The 19811-nt window shown below is 48.6% G+C and overlaps 1 protein-coding gene across 1 annotated transcript in view; it reads right to left on the reverse strand.

Annotated features, from left to right (window-relative positions):
• GRIK4 (glutamate ionotropic receptor kainate type subunit 4) overlaps nt 1-19811 on the reverse strand; it is a 498718-nt gene that overhangs the window by 10641 nt on the left and 468266 nt on the right. Inside the window, exons 16-18 of the mRNA XM_070383202.1 lie at nt 16215-16380; nt 14498-14723; nt 10043-10171 (exon numbers count right to left, since the gene is read on the reverse strand). Of these exons, the coding sequence (XP_070239303.1) occupies nt 10043-10171; nt 14498-14723; nt 16215-16380 (521 nt within the window). The remainder of the gene's footprint in view (nt 1-10042; nt 10172-14497; nt 14724-16214; nt 16381-19811) is intronic.

The following is a 19811-nucleotide window of genomic DNA, read 5'->3' on the forward strand; positions in this document are numbered from 1 at the left end:
AAGATCCCCTGGAGAAGGAAATGGCAACCCACTCCAGTATTCTTGCCTGGGAAATCCCACGGACAGATGATCCTGGAGGGCTACAGTCCATGGGATCGCAAAGAGTCAGGCGTGACTTAGCAACTAAATAAATAAAAACAATCCAGAGCCACATTCACCTACATTCATGCAAATATATTAAATGGCCCCATCTCTATGGACTTATTTGTTGTAAATAACAACTTTACTTGCCCATATATGAGCTGACCTACATAACCTTTTCAGAAAATACAAAGTGAATCATCATGTTTGCACCGCTGAGGACTGTGAAACTAAGTTTGCCATTTCTTCTTGCATCGATCATGACATCTGTTGACTAGACCTTAGCAGATTCTGGAGACAGTGATGGCATAAGGGTCGGAAAAGCAACAGAATAGAAGAGGGATGGGAAACGCATCTGATAAATTTTGCAATTTATCGAAATAAAAATTATAGAAGGGGCACTTTACAATTTATCTGAAAGAGATGGGAATACCAGACCACCTGATCTGCCTCTTGAGAAATTTGTATGCAGGTCAGGATGCAACAGTTAGAACTGGACATGGAACAACAGACTGGTTCCAAATAGGAAAAGGAGTACGTCAAGGCTGTATATTGTCACCCTGCTTATTTAACTTAGATGCAGAGTACATCATGAGAAACGCTGGACTGGAAGAAAAACAAGCTGGAATCAAGATTGCCGGGAGAAATATCAATAACCTCAGATATGCAGATGATACCACCCTTATGGCAGAAAGTGAAGAGGAACTAAAAAGCCTCTTGATGAAAGTGAAAGTGGAGAGTGAAAAAGTTGGCTTAAAGCTCAACATTCAGAAAACGAAGATCATGGCATCCGGTCCCATCACTTCATGGGAAATAGATGGGGAAACAGTGGAAACAGTGCCAGACTTTATTTTGGGGGGCTCCAAAATCACTGCAGATGGTGACTGCAGCCATGAAATTAAAAGACACTTACTCCTTGGAAGGAAAGTTATGACCAACCTAGATAGCATATTCAAAAGCAGAGACATTACTTTGCCAACAAAGGTTCGTCTAGTCAAGGCTATGGTTTTTCCTGTTGTCATGTATGGATGTGAGAGTTGGACTGTGAAGAAGGCTGAGCGCAGAAGAATTGATGCCTTTGAACTGTGGTGTTGGAGAAGACTCTTGAGAGTCCCTTGGACTGCAAGAGATCCAACCAGTCCATTCTGAAGGAGATCAGCCCTGGGATTTCTTTGGAAGGAATGATGCTGAAGCTGAAACTCCAGTACTTTGGCCACCTCATGCGAAGAGTTGACTCATTGGAAAAGACTCTGATGCTGGGAGGGATTGGGGCAGGAGGAGAAGGAAACGACAGAGGATGAGATGGCTGGATGGCATCACTGACTTGATGGACATGAGTCTGAGTGAATTCCGGGAGTTGGTGATGGACAGGGAGGCCTGGCGTGCTGCGATTCATGGGGTCGCAAAGAGTCGGACATGACTGAGTGACTGAACTAACTAACTAAGCTTGAGCACCTCGGATCTCATTCAATTCTCATTAAAAATACTATAAAGAAGGTACACTGTCGGCATTTTACAGTTAAAGAAACAGAAATTCAGAGAACTTCAAGAATTTGCCCAAGTCTTCAGTGCTAAGATGTGAAATCCAGGTAAGTCTGGCTGCCCAGCTAACGTTTATAAAAGTAAAGCTGACCTTTATGAATGTCTACTATGAGCCAGCTTACTAGGCTAAACGTTTTAATCCAATCCTAACAGTTGCCCTGTGAAATTGGCACTACCCTTGCCTCTATGTTCCAGATAAGGAAACCAGGGTACTGGAGTCAGGTAACTTGCCCAGGACCCCACAGCTGGCAAGCGGAAGTGCCTGATTCAAATGGAAGCTGGAGTCTCAGGCTGTATCCCTACCCTACACCACCTCTCCAGGGAACTGGGGGCCCCCATTGTCCTTCATGCTGCAGGAGCATGATTACAGGACTCAACCTGGCTTCCCATGACTGAAGTCATTTCTAGGACCACTGCCCCAGTCCTGTCCCGAGTGCCTGGGGAGGGAGGCTGTGCTGTTGTTTAGTCAGTCAGTCATGACCGACTCTTTTGCGACCCCATGGATTTGCAGCCCGCCAAGCTGTGCTATCCATGGGATTTCTCAGGCAGGAATACTGGAATGGGTTGTCATTTCCTTTGCCAGGGGTTCTTCCTGACCCAGGAATCCAACTCGTGTCTCCTGCATTGCAGGTGGATTCTTTACCACTGAGCCACCAGGGAAGCCCATGTATGGGCTGTGAGTTCCACTTATGAAAACCCCTGCTGTCCTTGGGAACATTACATCAAATGTTTGGATCAAAGATCCATTGACTTAATCTTGCCTCACTTTGCAGACACGGTGCGGCTGTGGTCTTTATACTCGCTGACCTCCTTTGATGCAGACACACCGGGCCATGGTTCACCTCTCTTCTTGATCACGCTTTCCACCCTACCCCTACCCCCGTCCCAGAGTTTCCCTGTCTCTGAGCAGTCAATCCGATTTGTTTAGGAAGAGGCTTTCTCTGCAAGCATCACTTTGAGACACTATCTAAACTCCCATATTCAGGTTTCCAGTCTTGGCTCTCTCCAGAGAAACTAGAGAGCCAGCATAATAGAGCTGGGCCCCCAGGGAAGAAAGAGAAGGGAAAATGTCCCCACAATTCCCCCCACCCCTCTCATCACTCGCCCCCACTCTTGCTAAGATGTCTCACACTTTCATTCCCGCCATGCCAGACAGCAAACTTCCTGCTCTCTGAGGATTTTGTGAGTCAATGCCACTGGCCTCTATTCCATCCTTGAAAGGGGATCCTGATTTTCACAGCCCGGTGTTGTATTTATGTTCCTTTGAAGCCTGATTGTGAGCTTGTGTTTTTTAAGATAAAAGTATTTAATTTCCTTGGAATTCACCGACTACCTTTTTGTCTGGCGATTGCTCTGCAAAGCCTTCGGTAATACAATCCCCTTGAATGGGGATGTTGGCCCCTGTGAGTGGCTAGCGATATTTCTTTTTATAGGAGTTGAGTGAGAAAATAAATAAAATGAGTGTTTTTGAAAAGACAAGGCAGAAGAAAATGAAGCAGCTTGGAATGAAGCCTGCTTCTTTTTGTAATACTCCTGTCCTCCACATGATCTGTGTTTTTCAGCTGTGTATGCAGGTAACCGGTCACTGAGTTATAGGCAGGGAAAGAAATGGGGATAGATGAAGCCAAGGGGTAATGTTGTGGTTCTCATCAGAGCCAAGGAAGACCTGGCAAAAACAAAACAAAACAAAACTCGGATTGGTGGCATCAGCCCAATGTTAGGATTCTTCTCTGGATTTTGGCAGTGATGCTGGAGCTATAATATTGGATTAGACGTGGAGTAGCATCAGATCCTTTTCTTTAAAATGTATCACATTTTAATAGGATAACACAGTAGAAAAGGATTATGCCAGGCACTGTGCATTGTCTGAAACATCCTAATTGATGTCACTCTCAGCTTCAGAGGTCTGTGAGATAAGGATCCCCTTCAAAGTTCCCTCCACCTCCATCCCTCTCAGAATGCTCCATCTTCTCCTCCTTCCTTTAGGTCCATTTGAAAGCCAAGGGATTCCAATCAATAAAAGAAAGATCTCCTAGGAGCTGCTTTGGAAAGTAAATGAAAAGGACTGCCCTTTGTTCAATTTGAGATGCAAGAAAAACATGGTCCTGCGGCTCCATTCCGGGCCCCCACGAAAGACTTCAAGGAAGAGAGCTTCCAGGCCATGCTGGCTCCTGTTCTTCTGCCACAGGGGAGGGGAGGTCTGTCAAGCAGTGAGTTATATCCTGGAAGTCTGATGGCTAATTTGTCACACACTAACCAGGCAGTGGCTCCAGTCCTTCCAGGTTAGTGCTTCTGGCCTGGCTTGGCAGAGGTCACGTGGACTTTTGCTCAGCCAGAAAGCCTTTCAGCTTCTCTGAGTAATGTCTGCTTGGGTTTCAGCCATGGCAGAAATGGGGTCAGTGCGTTAAACTGGCACCAGCTGCTGTGGCTGGGCTGGGAACCGAAGCCCTGGCTCTTATGCTGATTTGTACAGCATCTCCCACACAGCCCCTTCTTGGACCACACCGGTGATTAATATGGCTCCCCCTCTTGTACCCAAGGACGACTAAAAGGAGGCAAGACAGCATCAGCTGGTTGATAGAACCCGAGCATCTTCTGAAGCACATGAGACCTGGGCAAGGATTACTTCCACTGTTTATTTTCCCTCTTCATCTGCTCAGTTCTCTTCTCCGTGCCAGGGAACATTCAGTCCCCAATTGCAGAGTGGGGAGAAGCCTCCTGCTCACTTCTTTCCATCTTCCCTGGGAACCTGCTTTCCCTGTCTCTCTCCTCCATCCATTCTGAGCTCTGCTGTCAGACAGTCTTCTTAAAACCTCTGTGGAATGGGGAAGAATATCCCAAGCCAACCGCGCTGCAAAAACGACAACTTAATTTTCCTATAAAAGTACCAAATGTCTACCTCAGGCTTCTGTTTTCACCTGATTGCCAGAAACAGAGATTTCTTTATGTTTAAATTTCATGTTTGCTGTTGCTGCTGCTGCTAAGTCGCTTCAGTCATGTCCGACTCTGTGCAGTCCCATAGATGGCAGCCCACCAGGCTCCCTCGTCCCTGGGATTCTCCAGGCAAGAACACTGGAGTGGGTTGCCATTTCCTTCTCCAATGCATGAAAGTGAAAAGTGAAAGTGAAGTTGCTCAGTTGTGTCTGACTCTTCCTGACCCCATGGACTGCAGCCCACCATGCTCCTCCGCCCATGGGATTTTCCAGGCAAGAGTACTGGAGTGGGGTGCCATTGCCTTCTCCAAAATTTCAGGTTTATATTCAGTTAAATACAGTGTTATCTCTGTTCCCCTTTCACTCCTGGATATATTTCAGGTCTGAGGTTGGCAAGGAGATGATGTCATGGGGGTGAAGTTAGGCGTCCTGTCCTAATGCTGGATTCGACTTAGATTTCCAATATCCTTGTCTGGGACCCTGGAAAATGCAGGCCTGTCCCTGTGACCTCTCTGCTCCTGGTCCCCACGTGCCATCTCTCACGCCCCCCATTCCATGCAGCACAACACATATTTCTGGGGTCTGCCAAGCTCTGGAAGCAAGCAAAAACCTCTTTGCTTCTAGGGATTCCCAACAAATCCAGAGTTCTCTCTGGCACTCTCCACCTCTCAGCCGGACATCAGGCTCCTTCTCAGGGACCCTCCAAATTCTAACACATCCTTTCCAGCTCAGAAACTCCCTGTCTCAGGAGGGCATCTTTTTATCTAATTTGCAGCCTGGGTGGCCTGGGTCTTTGAAGTTCTAGTGTCAGCTTTACACCAAGCTTCTTTTCAGGTACTGCCCTTCTGTATTCCAAAATACTTTTTAGCAAATCAAACACCTTGACTTCTAAGAACATTGTGTCTGCTGAGTTGGAACAACTTCTTTTAGAACTTAAAGGTAGTCTCTCCTCTCTGTTCCTCCCAAGGCAATGACTGTCCCCTGGGACCGTGAATGCCACTGGCAGCTCAGAGCTCCATCCACAGCACCTGCTTTCTTGATGCCACATCTCATGCCAGAACCTTTGAGGTCTGCCACCAACGTCACCAACTCAGTCCAGTGTGCTCACAGTGTGCCAAGGTGTATGCAGAGCTCTGGGGTGTTCCTAGAACATCTTCCTAGGACACGATTTTACCCAGAGTTTAGGCCAGAAAAGGGTTTTTCCATTACATAAACATGCCCATATCCGGCTGTCAGATGCAAAATTCACACGTGTTTTTAGGACAAAACAGAAGACTTTAAGGATATTCCAAACATGTCGGGCTGTTTGAGACGCTTGTGACTGTGTCCCCAGACCCCTCAAAAGTCCACACTCAGTCCCCTCTGCTGTGCATCTCTTCCATGGGAAAGTTTGGGACACTGGTCTGCTGTCCACACGCCTTCACCCACTTTTCAATGTCCTCTTAATCCAACCTCACCCTGCTTTTTTGAATCCAATTTCTGAGTGTGACAGCTGTGCTCCATAATCTTCCTAAAGCTGTGACTTCCCAGGGCTTCCCTGGTGGCTCAGTGGTAAAGAATCTGCCTTCGAATGCAGGTAACTCAGGTTCAATCCCTATCGAGCCTGTGCTCTAGAGCCCAGGAGCCGCAACTACTGAAGCCCATGTGCCCCGGAGCCTGTGCTCTGCAACAAGAGAAGCCACTGCAATGAGAAGCCCACACACAACAATAGAGAAAAGCCCGTGCAGCAGTGAAGACCCAGCAGAGCCAAATAAATAAATAAAATAAAAATAAACAAATAAAGCTGTAACTCCTAATGGATGTTTCATGGTCTAGGCCCCATGTCTCCATAAACCTTCCCTGAATATTGCTCAGAAGTATTGCCCTGGGGCTTCATAATACCTTCTGTCCAGCTCTATGAAAGCATCTCTGCATTGTGACTGTTTTACAGAGATGATCTGCGCCTCTCTCTAGGTGCTAAGCCTCTTGAGGGCAGGGCCACGTCTCATTGCTTTTGATACTTTCGGAGCCCAGCACAGTGCCTGATACACAGCAGTCTCCACTGTTTGTTGGAGGCAGTGGGGGCTCTGTAAACACTTTCCATCCACTTCCTGGATGTCAGGGCTGTCTGGAGGAAAACAGACTTAGGAAGTAGGACCAGTCTGTAGGTCCTTGAGATGATGGCTGATTCATTCATTCCTTTCTATTCCTTGCATCAAGTACTGATGAAATGTCAAATGATATGCTGGTCACTGGGATAGAAAAATACATACGACACAGACCCTGTCCTTAAGGTTTTCACAGTCCATAGGGAACAACTATTAATAGAAAACTAATGTCCTATGTGTTGAAAAAGAACTATGTAGCCTGGAGGAATACAGGGTGGACAGATGCACTTGTGGACACTATTCAGACCTCAACTGCTTATTTAGATTAAAAATTTAGAATAAAATCACTTCTCATTTCCTTTGAACCAGGTGCCCTGCTAAGCATTTAACATGATTTATCTCATTCGATCTCTGCAATAGCTCAAGGAGGGTCATTACTATTTTTAGCTCTGTTTTCCAGAGAAGGAAACTAAGGCTTAAAGACATTTTACAGCGTAAATAACAAGGCCATCTATGGAGCAGAGTCCCCTTGACGCACTATTCATGATTTTGAGCCCTGTGCACACTGCCTCAGGGGAGAGAACCAACATAGTAGCAGTCGGCAGAACAAACAGGTGTGCAGGGGGGCAAAAGTTTGATAAGCTCCATTCTTGGGCGGTGGGGGGATTCCACTGCCCTTTGGGTGAAATCGTGAATGTGACAGAGATGATCTAAATTGAGGTCCCTGAGTGAAAGCCATAAGGTCCCAGCTCCTGAGTCATCATTACGTCCTTGCTGATCTGCTGCCCTCCAAGTGTTCCTCTATAGATTACTGGTGAAAATAAACACAAGCAAATACTAACTGCCAGGGGCTGGGTTTAGCAGTCAGGGATGAAAGGGGACACTGGAGAGTTGGGATAACTCAGTCGTGAGTCTCGAGGGGAACCAGGCTCCAAAAGATCAAATAGGATCAGGTTTACAAAGAGAAGGAAAGTGGGGGACCTCACCACCAGCGAGAAGGAGAAGAGGAGGGAGGCTTGGAGCAGCCAGAGCTGGTGGGGTCCCTGCAGCTCTCTGAGCCCTTGCTCTTCATTAGTGTGGCCCAGGGGGACCCTAAGCGGTGTCTTCTGACAGCTGTCAGTCAGTGGCTCTAATCACACATCCCACAAACTTTCACTGAGTGCCCATTATGTGTCAGTCTCTGCAGGGGAGGCCAGGGACATAGAGCAGAGGAGACAGGTCCACTCTAAGGGGCCATTGACCAGGCAGAGGACACCAAGAGTTGCAACGCAGCATGTTGAGTGCTCAATCCAAAACCACAGAAGGCACCCAACCCACTGTGGGAGGGAGAGGGCTGGAGGAGGATCAAGGGCTTTTAGGGTGCCAGAAACCTGGACATCTCTCCTGTTTCACTCTGGGTCCCAGGCCCATCTCTCTGTTTCTAGTTTAAGTTACTCCAGATCAGGACTTCCCTAGTGGTCCAGTGGTTATGATTCTGTGTTTCCACTGCAGGGGGCACAGGTTTGATCCCTGGTCAGGGAACTAAGATCTTGCATGCTGCAAGATGTGGCCAAAAAAAAAAAAAAAAAAAAAGACGATATTCTAAATGACTAAGGGCTGCTCCTGTATTCCTGAGCCCTCTCCTTGCAGGATCAAGATGCACACAGAGACACTTAGGAACACAAAGTCACTCCCTCACTGTCTCATCCTGGATAATCACTCATGCTGAGCCAAGAGGGGAAGCACAAGGATCATCCATTTCACTCCTCTGCTGCCTCCCTGGGGGACAGCGTGTATAGGTAAACTCGCTGCATATTTTAGCAAGGCTGCAGTAGATCACTGGGGTGACCAGATGATTTATTGCTCAAACCAGGACATTTGGAGAATGAAAGGGCATTCTAAAAATAACTAACAGGCATTAACTGATCTACAGCAGATATGTAGTCCGAGATTGTCCTGGGTAAGCCAGGGTGTATATTCCCCCAACAGAAAATGCTACATGTTCAGGACCCTCGTGCACGCGTGCTAAGTGGTTTCAGTCATGTCTAACTATCTGCGACCCTATGGACTGTAGCCTGCCAGGCTCCTCTGTCCAAGGGGTTCTCCAGGCAACAACACTGGAGTGGGTTGCCATCTTCCAGGGGATCTTCCTGACCCAGGGATTGAACTCATGGCTCCTGTGACACCTGCATTACAGGCAGATTCTTGACCACTGAGCCACAGGGGAAGCCCCGCCTCAACTTCACGGCAGTCAGTGACTGCTCTCTATCCAGCTGGATTTAGCATTCATTCATTCATTCAATACAATATCCATGTGCCAGGCCCAGTGGACAGCCCTGTGAGGAAGACAAACTCTGCCCTCATGGAACTTATGTTCTAGAAGAGGCAGAAAGTAAACGGATTAATAGAAAATAATAATATCAGGTAGTGACAAAGTCTGAAAAGAGAAATAAAGCAGTAAAGAGGAGGGGGAGAGGTATGCAGGGTGGGGACTTGATGGCCCCTCTGAGGGAGCTTCTGAAGGAACAGGCTTGGGGAGCAGGAAGAAAATGGGGGGAAGAGATCAGGTAGGGTCGGGAGTCATAGAAAGCTTGAGTTTTATTCTGAGTGAGATGGGAACCATTGGAAGGTTTGTCAGGCCAAAGCTGCAATCTCTTTTCTTCCCCTTTGGCTGCACCTCACAGCATGAGGGACTTCCTTGACCAGGGATCGAACCCACACTCCTTGCAGTGAAGGGGTAGAGTCTTAACCACTGAATCGCCACGGAAGCCCCCGAGGCTGCAATCTTATGTGTGTCTTAAAAAGAATGACCTTTTTAAGGCTCCTGGTGGAGAGAACACTGTGTGTGGGAGTGTGGAGTCGCTTCAGTTGTGTCTGACTCTGTGACACTATGGACTGCAGCCCCCTAGTCTCCTCTGTCCTGGGATTCTCCAGGCAAGAATACTGGAGGGGGTTGCCATGCCCTCCTCCAGGGGATCTTCCTGACCCAGGGATTGAACCTGAGTCTCTTACATCTAACTTGCACTGGCAGGTGGGTTCTTTACCACTAGCGCCACCTGGGAAGCCCTGGAGAGAACACTGAAGAGGGGCAAAAATGGGAAAAAGAAGCCAGGCTGTTGTAATCGTGCGGTTGTGGAGTGCCAGGGACAGAGGCCACAGTGGAAGAGGTGGTGCTGGCGCAGAAGTGATTGGACTTGAGATGTGTGGCAGGGTTAGCATCTGTAGGGCCTGCAAGCAGGCGGGAGTGGATACCCTACAGGGAGCTGAGACCTGGGGACAGGGCTGACCCTTGTCGATCCCAGCCTGGCCCTGGGCTCCTTTCGAGGCTTGTTTTCAACCTGCAATGACCTGGGATTCGGAAGCCAGAGACAAGCAGCTGTAGTCTCCCAGGCAGGAGGGGGGGGCCCCGGCTGCCCTTACCTTTGGCTCTGTGATCCTCCTCCTTGGGGCACTTGCCCCCTTCCCACCACTTGCGCTTCAGGATTTCCAGGCGGTTGTTCTCCTGCAGCTGGAGAATGGCCAGATCAAACTCGTCCCGAAAGACGGAGCCTGGGGGTCACAGGAGAGCCCGAAACACAGGACGTGAGTGCCCCATCTGCATCTCTCTGCTCCCCAGCCAGGTCTCAACCCCCCTGCCACCCCCCACCACCCCGCCCATGTAGCACAGGAGGGGAGGAGCTGGGGTTCCTGCAGGAGCACGGCTCTCCACTGTGCTCAGGCTGGGACTCTCCGTGGACAGGACTGCGTTCTGGCTCCAAGTGGGGCACCAGGTATTTTTACTTCCCTTCTCTCCACGCTGACTGGCACGCCCAGCCCATGGCCAAGACCCCACTGTGGGTCAAGTGACAGACAGCTGCGCCTCCCACCTCCCCATCCAGGTGCCACTGCATTCTACCTGGGTGAACCCATGGGCATGCGGGGAACTGGTTGCAAAAGCTTCCCATCTGCCTGCCTCCGGGAGGCCAAGCAGGGACATCTTCTGTGACACAAACCTTGCTGCCCATCAGCTGCCTATTCTCTACTTTATTTAAATTAGTTTCTCTGCCATTTGTAACTCTCACTACATTACACCCTACAACTGTTTACCAGGAGCAGCCATCAATAAGAGAAGAGCCACCCAGAGACAGGGGTGGCTCTATCTGCATGGAGAACCTATCTGGGGCATCCACGACCCTCACAGCTGCCCGCTGGGTGCCCCAAAACCCTGACCTTGTCCACCACCCTGTCTACATCACTCCCCCAACCTCCTCAAACTGAAGGCTTAGTTGAGTGCAATTCTTTTTTTAATTTTCAAATGGAATACTGTCAAGGAGCTCTGGTCCCAGAATTTAGATTTAATCACAGAAACAGGCTTAAACGAAACCATGGAAAACTCGATGCCCCAGCCCAGGCTGAGGTCTGAAATCATTAAGAAAAAGCTGCCAAGAGGCTGGAAAGCAACTAAGCTACCCAGGTTCTTGTCTAAGCTCAGTGAAGGCCTGCTGTGGACAGATGGTCTGGGGGAAAGGGCTCTGGTGAAGGATGTAGGCAGGAGCTGGAACAAATAGATGCCTGTGCTCAAACTTTCATGCACATTGGAATCCCCTGGGGATTTTGTCAAACCCCGCAGATTCTGATTCAGTGGGTCTGGGGTGGCGGCTGAGAGTGCATTTCTAACGAGCTCCGGGGTACTGCCCTGCCACTGGGCCATGGACTGCCCTTTGACAGGTAAGGAATCAGATCAGTTCCCAGATCTCTTAGGACTCTAACAGCCCATGATTCCATAGATAGAAACTTCCCTGCTATAGATACAACTATGCTTGGGCATTCAAACCCCAAGCCTGCAGCACTGAACGCAAATTGGGTGAATGTCAACAGCACCTCACCTATAGCAGGTACTTAACACACATCTGAAGTGAATGGCTACTTGAACTAACAGATGGTGTTAGATGGTGAGACTAATGAACATTCCAGGCTTAGAAACAAGTATCCACCCGACAAGGCATTTCGAGCAGTTTTCAAGGCATCTTCAGCCCAATGTCTATAGCACACCAAGGGCCCCAGCAAAGGCTTATTCTGCTTACTCCATGTTTGCCTACTTAGCTCCTAAACTACCTACCCATCTCATTCCTTGTTCCGTTTCCCTTAATTTTCCTGGGTCCAGTCACATTGCTTATTTGTTTACGCCCTTTCCTCTCACTTAAGAAGGACACACGTGCTTGTCTTTAGGACCTAAATTCTGTCTTATCAAGTCGACTCTGCAGTGCTCTTCCCAGCCTGATCTGAGAGCCCAGGCTAGCTCATAGTTCACCCTCCCCATCTATCCTGTTCTGTCGAGCCGGGTACCCTTATGTCAACACGGTCTGGGAGGCGAAATGCTAGATTTGAGACAGGCACCCTAGGCTCAAGCCCAGTTTCTCTCTCCACCTATTCTGTGACCTTGGACAAGTAACTTATCAACCCTGAATCTCAGTTCTATCCTCTAGGATGGGAAGGACCACATCTACCTTGCAGGTGGAATAAGATTAAAGTAACACAAGCAGAAACAGCATCACTTCAGACACAGGACCAATGCATTTCCCTCCCCTTTTCGTTGGTTACCAATGAGAATTTCTAGTCAGTCAGCTTCATGTCAACTCTCTATAGGTTTTTCCTCTGTGAACACTCTTGAAACACCTGACATTTCAGTTAAATATGTTAAATTGCTAGAGTATTATCAAGGTGAACCTTAGGTTCATTTTGCAGTTCACTCCACCATCTTGAAACAAAATGTCAACCTTTAAATTTCTCAAAGGGGCCCACGATCTGTAATATTAATGGACTCAATGAAATACGATGCTAAGCAGAGAGTAAGCAGGTGCCCTGAGTGAGGCTTCTGGGTTATAGAACTACCGGTGTCAGAAATCACAGGGTTCAAGAGTTGAATCGTGTTACTGCCAATGTTCCTGGGCTTGGTGTCTGAGCAGTCTTTAAGAAGTCATCTGCTTTGATCAAGTAACAGAGGGAATGATGGAAAAGATGAGGAGGGTCTAATGTTCCCCCAAACAGGCTAAGTGTGATGAGATACCATGGTGAGACCAGATGATTAGGTTTAACCTTTAAAATAACCCTTTGAGTTAGGTATTAGAAACCTGGTTTTAAAGTGAGATGGGCTTCCCTGGTGGCTCAGACGGTAAAGAATCCACCTATAGTGCGGGAGACCTGGGTTCGATCCCTAGGTCGGGAAGATCCCTTGGAGAAGGAAATGGCAGCCCACTCTAGTATTTTTGCCTGGAGAATTCCATGGACAGAGGAGCCTGGCAGGTTATAGTCCATGGGGTTGCAAAGAGTTGGACATGACTGAGCGATTTTCCCTTTAAAATGAGATAACTGAGACTCCGAGAGGTTAAATCACTTGTCCAAGGTCCTGCAGTCAGGAAGCAGGGTGCATTTCCAGATCTGCCTGCCTCAAAGCCATGCTCTTCACAAGACACTGGTATAAGTAAGCCCCATAATTTATAGAGTTCTGAGTTATGTAATTATCCAGAGAAGGGGTGTAACACTACTATATATAAAATAGATAACCAGCAAGGACCTACGGTATAGCACATGGAACTCTACTCAATATTTTTTAATAACCTATAAAGGGAGAGAGTCTGAAAAATATATATATGTCTACTGAACGACTCTGCTATACACCTGAAACTAACACATCACTGTAAATCAACTATACTTAGAAGAAAAGAGAGAGAGGAAGAATTGTGCAAGATCATAGCAAAGATGCATGTACTATATATCAATTTCCCCACATGATCTGATTTCTTCCATTCCTGCTTCTTTCCCTGCTGCCTGGCACAGGACAACCTTGTCTGAAGTCATGAGTGCCACACGACTCTCCATGGTGTTGGGGGAAGGGTATGTGTCTGAAACACTTGGGGAACATTTCCAGACCTCTGCCACAACCATGGTGAGCAGTTAACATGCTCCCCCTCACCTTCTGGTGAAGGAGTCATCGGCGAGGGAAGGCCTAAAGCAGGCATTGCCTTTAGAAGGCATAGCTGGGATACTTTTCTGGAAGCCAAGCTTCTCCAGCCTCATCAGAGCTACATCAGAGCACTCCCGCTCACTCTCAGCTATCTACGCTGACTCAGAGTAGACGGATCCACGAGAGCCACAGATGATTTGAAAGCCATCTCCTCCAATCACATCAGTCCACTTTCATATTACACCTTTCCCCGAGGACACTAATAGCAAAATTAATTCACTTGAGTCCTACCATCGCCCTTCCACCACTCGTAGAGATGTCAGCCGGCAGAGAAACGATCTAAGAGCAGGAAGCGGAAGGGGAGAGAACAACAGGCCTAAAGAATCCACCAGGGGCATCTGAGTGCCCTTTAGTAATCACGCAATTAATAACTAACAAGGGCTTCCCTGGTGGCTCAGTGGCAAAGAATCCATCTGCCAATGCAGGAGACACAGGTTCTACCCCTGATCTGGCAAGATCCCACTTGTCGCAACTACTGGAGCCTGTGTGCCCTGGAGTTTGTGCTTCACGACAAGAGAAGCCATCGCAATGAGAAGCCCACGCAACGCAGAGAGTAGCTCCTGCTTGCTGCAACTACAGAAAAGCCTCAGCAGCACTGAAGACCCAGTGCACCCAAAAATAAATAAACAAAATTATAAAAAATCTAATCAATTAACCCTTCAGTAACTAAAGACTGAGAACTGATCCCTGATGACGTGAAGTATGAGGGTTTGCTTTTAAAAAAAAACAACCTTGAGAATGCCTGCCTCAAGTCACTGAGAAATTGGTTCTAGAAACAGGGGCTGTTGGCGTGAAGGCTGCCTTCAGTGGTCTGAGCTGCCCTGAGCCTGCCTGGGTGAGCTACCCGAAGAGGCTGATCCTCTCCTGCATACCGACTGGCATGCCAATCCCATAGCCCTTGGTGTCCAGCAGGCCCCCAATCTGAGTGAGGTTGCAGTTTCGCTGCCGATAGTACTCATTCATGGTGGACTCCAGAAGGAAGGCGTAGTTGGAATTCAACACCCTGGCGATCCCCTCCTCCGTGCTCTTCACAAACACACTCGGCTGCTTGGAATACATGTAATTCCACATGCGCTGGTAGGTCTGATAGCGGGAATTCTGGGAAAAAGAACACAAGGAAGCAGGTTGAGGGTAGCGAAAGCAGACAGTGGTCTGCAAAGGGAGAGCATCCAAGTGGTCCCCCAAATCCTGGTCCTTCAGCTACTCAGTCCCCTCCTTGCATTCAAGAACCTGTTCCCTTTCATCTCTCAGCTGCCGCTGCTCAATGGCGGAGGAGAGGGTTGTGATTCTGATACCTTTTACAGAAAGACAGCCCCTGGAGAAGGGAATGGCAGCCCATTCCAGTATTCTTGCCTGAAGAATCCCATGGACAGAGGAGCCTGCTACAGTCCATGGGGTCGCAAAGAGTTGGACACGACTGAGCGACTAAACATGCACACGCACAGAGAAAGACGGAGAAGGAACAGGATCTGAAGGTGCTGCAAACTCCGCCTACTGGCTGGATCACTGCATCTGCCTCATCCACCCTCAAGGGGTCTTCCATTGCCAACCTCCACACGCTGATCAAAGTGAGTATGGGTATTCTGGCTGTACCCTCCACTGTCCTTCTGGGAGGCAGCGAGCTCAGATTCATTCTGGACTTCTAAGAGACATCATCCAAAGGACGAATGCCAGCCCTTTTCTATCAACTCTGAACCAGTCCATCATCACATATCCAATGCTGGCTTCTCAGGTACAAATAAGAAGGAGACAGAGATTTCTGGGGGATTATCCAGACCCTATATTTGCATGATGCCTTCATGGTCCCTGTGCTAGCAGCTCTGAGACGTGTACGGAAAACAGAAAACTGAAGGCCTTGGACCTGTTGTATGTGAAAATGAACTTCTTGGGTCATAGGCTGCTTAGACAATCACAGACTCCAGGGAAATCTGCTTCCCTAGAGATCCTGAAGCCAACACAAACTATTTCTGTGTCTAGCCCAGCTCTGGTTGGCCAGCTAACATGCATTGTGGCAGGATCCGCTCCTGAGCCTTGCAAGGAAACTCAGAGAAGCCAAAACAGTCCCCATCTGAGATCTATATAGTCTAGGATCAGTGAAACCAGTTCAGCTTAAAAAAGTTCCTTACACTTCATTCATTAGTGTATTACTCCAATCTTGCTTTGTCTAAGTACTACTAATAAAATTTACCCTACAAAAATTTTTTAAAGCATGCATTAGCCTCATCCTATGCAGTAATATAAGTAAAAGTATAGGTTAGCTTCACCACATATTTTTTCTAATGCTTATTAAAATAAATATGAAACTATTGCAATTAAAAATCATTTCGATCACTAAAATCATCTTAAGCAGCACTAATCCTTCATGATCAACACTCAGGGACAAGGCTGGCATTAATCCAATGCTCTGGGGACCTGGTTCCAGGGATATTTTGGGGAGCAAGGGGGGAAAATGAGTCCCATGAGGACCTCCAAACTAGGGGTTCAAAAGGGAGGATGAGATGAGGAGAGATGTTTTTATCTCCAGCAGACAAACATCTCAACTTTATCCTGCCCAACTCCTGATGCTGGTGAGCAACCATATGGGTTTACTTGGAAGAAGGTCATGCTGGAGCCTCCGTGAATCGTGCCATACTCAATGGCAGTCTGGTCAGCCAGGTCATCCACTGACTCAATGGGCACATCCATGCGCTGCACGGTCAGGAAGGCTGCCAGGTTGGCCGTGTAGGATGAGATGATGATCAGCGTGAATGCCCACCTATGCAGGAAAAGACCAGGAAGTCATCATTGCCCAGGTGCCCCCAGGAGTCTTAGCCCCCATCCCCAGTCCTGCTGTGACATGGGAGAGGGCAGGTGACCCTCTTCTTCTGAAAGAGCCCTCAGCTTAGTGGGGGAAGAGAAAGGAGGCAGGGCATATGATATTAACAGAAATGAACAGTGCTTGGGAGGGTTGCCTCGAAGAAGACCATGGCTCTCTTTCTCTTATTTCCTAAAGGAGGTGATTATTGGGTTACTACTCAAAAGAAGTGTGTCTGTGAACATGAAACAGCTTGAGAGACAGTGAGCAAAGAGCTATTGAATGAGCTAAGGGTGTCAGCTCTGGGGGCTCTCTTCAGAGCTACAGCCGGGACACTTCCCCTATCTCATGATGCAGCTGACCTTCAGAGGAGCATTGTCACGTACTGAGCACCCACGGAGAGCCACACCCTCCAGCTCCTGTGCTCCCTACAACTCAGGGAAGTGAAATTCTTATTGTGACTTTACAGAAGAGGAAACCGAGGCTGAGAGAAGCAAAGTCACATGGCCAAGTAACACATGGAGAAATTCGTATTCTAAAACCAGTTCCACAAATCGTCAGAGCGGGAGCTCTTCAAGACAAACTGATGACAAGCACCTTTGAGCCGCTGAGAAGTTGGAATTAGAAAACACTCTTACAAAGGTCATGCTATTTCAAAACGGAAGGTTGTTTCATTGGGTAGATCGAACTCATTTAAAATTAGAATAGCTCTGCAGCTCAGGCAGCACACACGCTAAAGTCATTAAAACCAGTTTGTTCACTTAAGTAGGTTAAACAGGACTTCTACCATCTGGTCAGCAGTATGGATCTGCTTTCTAATCCATTTGTTTATAGGGGTTCAAAGATATATGTAAGCATAACTGAGGCTGGCGAATTGCCAAATTCTGAATCAGTGGAGTCTGAATTAATGAGGCTTCAATTCATTACGAAGTCATTGCCAATGAAGGCACGGTGTTTGCCACGGGCTGCGGCAGGGCAGCTTGCAGGTGGGTTTGCAAGAGCAGGAAGTCCCCTTACTCCCTTGGCCTGTGCGCTTTCTTCCAGGAGTGAAAGGACAGGTGCACCCATCAACTTGACGGGCACATCCACAAGCCAGCCCACCAGATCCATGCCCCAGACCACCAGTAAGAGACCTGGTATTAGTTCTGGCTTTGTCTAATTCCACCTGTGAGACCTTGGGGGAAAGCTACACAATACCTCTGAGGTCGTTTGCTTGACTAATAAATGGGGGATAATAATGCCTGCTTTGTGTTTCCCAGGTGGGACAGTGGTAAAGAATCCACCTGCCAGTGCAGGAGATGCAAGATACTCAGGTTTGATCCCTGGGTCAAGAAGATCCCCTGGAGGAGGAAATGGCAACCCACTTCAGTATTCTTGCCTGGCAGGCCACGGTCCATGGGGTCGCAGAGAGTTGGACACAACTTAGCAACTGAACACCCTAATAATGCCTGGTTTACCTGTCTTGGATCAGATCAGATAACATGTCGTTAGTGACTAATTATCTGTAAAGGATGAGATGAGCATGAGATACAGAGACAAGTAGAGACAGTCCCATTTCATCACAAGGGGGATGAAAATCATTTGTCTACCTTCCCTACTGGTGACCTGTAAGTGCCAGGAGTCCCTCCATCCTCAAATTGGCTTTCCTGCTCCTGCCAGAGTTCTTACACCCTCTTGGAAGTTGTTTCTCATGAGCCTCCCCCAGAAGAGGCTGGGGGTGGTGGTGAGTGCTCCCCAGGTGGAGGTGAGCATCCGGAAGTTGCTCTGATCCACTGTTGTGGGTTAATGAGCCCTGGGTGTGGACATGACCTCAGAGCTGGCTGGGGAGGTTCCCTCAACCACACAGCTACACTCTGGCATCTGTTTCACCCTGGACAGCCATGTGGCTGTTTATGCCACTGGTCACAGGGGACAGTTCCAAGAGCCTAAGGAGCTCAGTGGAAGCCCATCACCTCTGCTGAGAAAGCAAATCACACCCAAGCTCCCTCCAGAGGGGTCAACAGAGGCTTGCTCCTGTGCCAAACGGGCATTTTATTGTGAAGCTGGCATTCTTGTTAGAGACATGGTATTTTCTGTCACTTGCTCTGGATGAGGATGCCATGGTAGGTCATAAAGGCCGGGTCCTCTGACCTCCCACTCTCCAAGGAGCCAACAAACCGAGGCTGTGATTTCATAACCAAGAGCTCCAAGAGGCAGACGGGCACACCAACACCCCTGGGTCAGGCTGGGGAGGGCCAAGCCTCCCTCCCACACACGCTCTGGAGCAGGGTAACCGAGCCACCTGGGGCCAGCTATTTAAAGCCCTCCTGAGCCAGTGGGCTGAGTCAACAGCCTGCAGGACAGGTGGTCCCCTCGGTACCAGGGCAGACGTCCTCTAGGGGAGGGAATTCCTGGAGGTGTGAGATGACAGGTTAAGGGAGCAGGCAATGGAGCCCCACTTGGCACCACATGGTAACATGCCCCTTTGGATGGAAAAGCCCAGGTAGAAAGGGATAAAAATCTGCAGCTGACATCTCATCTCCGGGTCTCTGCCCAGATTTCCTGGATTTTTTAGAGGGTTCTGCGACTGTGCCTGCCGAGGTCTCCTTTCTGCCGGGGAACGTGAGGCTGGGCTCCCCGTGGTGATACACTCAGTGACTCCTGCGCTGGCTGTGATCATGGATGAGCATCCTGCCCCAGTGATTTAAGTCCCACTGTATTTGTCACTTATCAGTCCCGGCTGTGTTTCCACCTGCTAGGATCAGCCCCAGTCCAGTGACTCCCAGGTAACAGTCCAGATGCTCCACCATGCCCAGCATCCTCATCCCTTCCCCTTTCCTCCAGCTTACACAGGCTGAGAAGGAGGGGAGAGAATGAAGGCTGTAAGTCCTAAAACCTGTGACACCAAACCCGACGGTGGGCTTTTAAGTGAGGACGGAGAACTTGCCTCTCAAGGCTACATCGATATTTCATTCCCCCCCCAAATGAATGGTCTAATAGCAGTGGTCAGTTCAAACACTTATGTGGCACTTCCAAATTTTCAGGGAACTTGCCCGCACCTTGAATCATTTCACCCTCTTCCTTTTGCCCTGCCTGATCCAAGAGGAGAAGGAGCTGGCCAACGGCCCTGTGGACCCTGCTGTCAACTTAGACCCTGAGGTCCCATCCAACTCTGAGCCACTAAGAGCTTGCATTTTTCTACACCTGCTGAGGTGGACACGTCTGGCAGGCCCAGAGGCAGGAGCAGAGGGACAGAGCTCCAGAAAGCTGCTGGAGGGGGAGTGATGTGACTTGGGGTTGGTGGGGGGAGGGCCGGGACTTCCTGCTACACCCTGTGCACATTTGCACAAATTTGCACGTGACTTCTCAGGCCCTGCCTCTCAAATGCCAGTCATTCTCAGGTCAGGACGTTA

This window comes from Bos mutus, chromosome 15 (assembly GCF_027580195.1).
Source record: "Bos mutus isolate GX-2022 chromosome 15, NWIPB_WYAK_1.1, whole genome shotgun sequence".
Lineage (NCBI taxonomy): Eukaryota > Metazoa > Chordata > Mammalia > Artiodactyla > Bovidae > Bos > Bos mutus.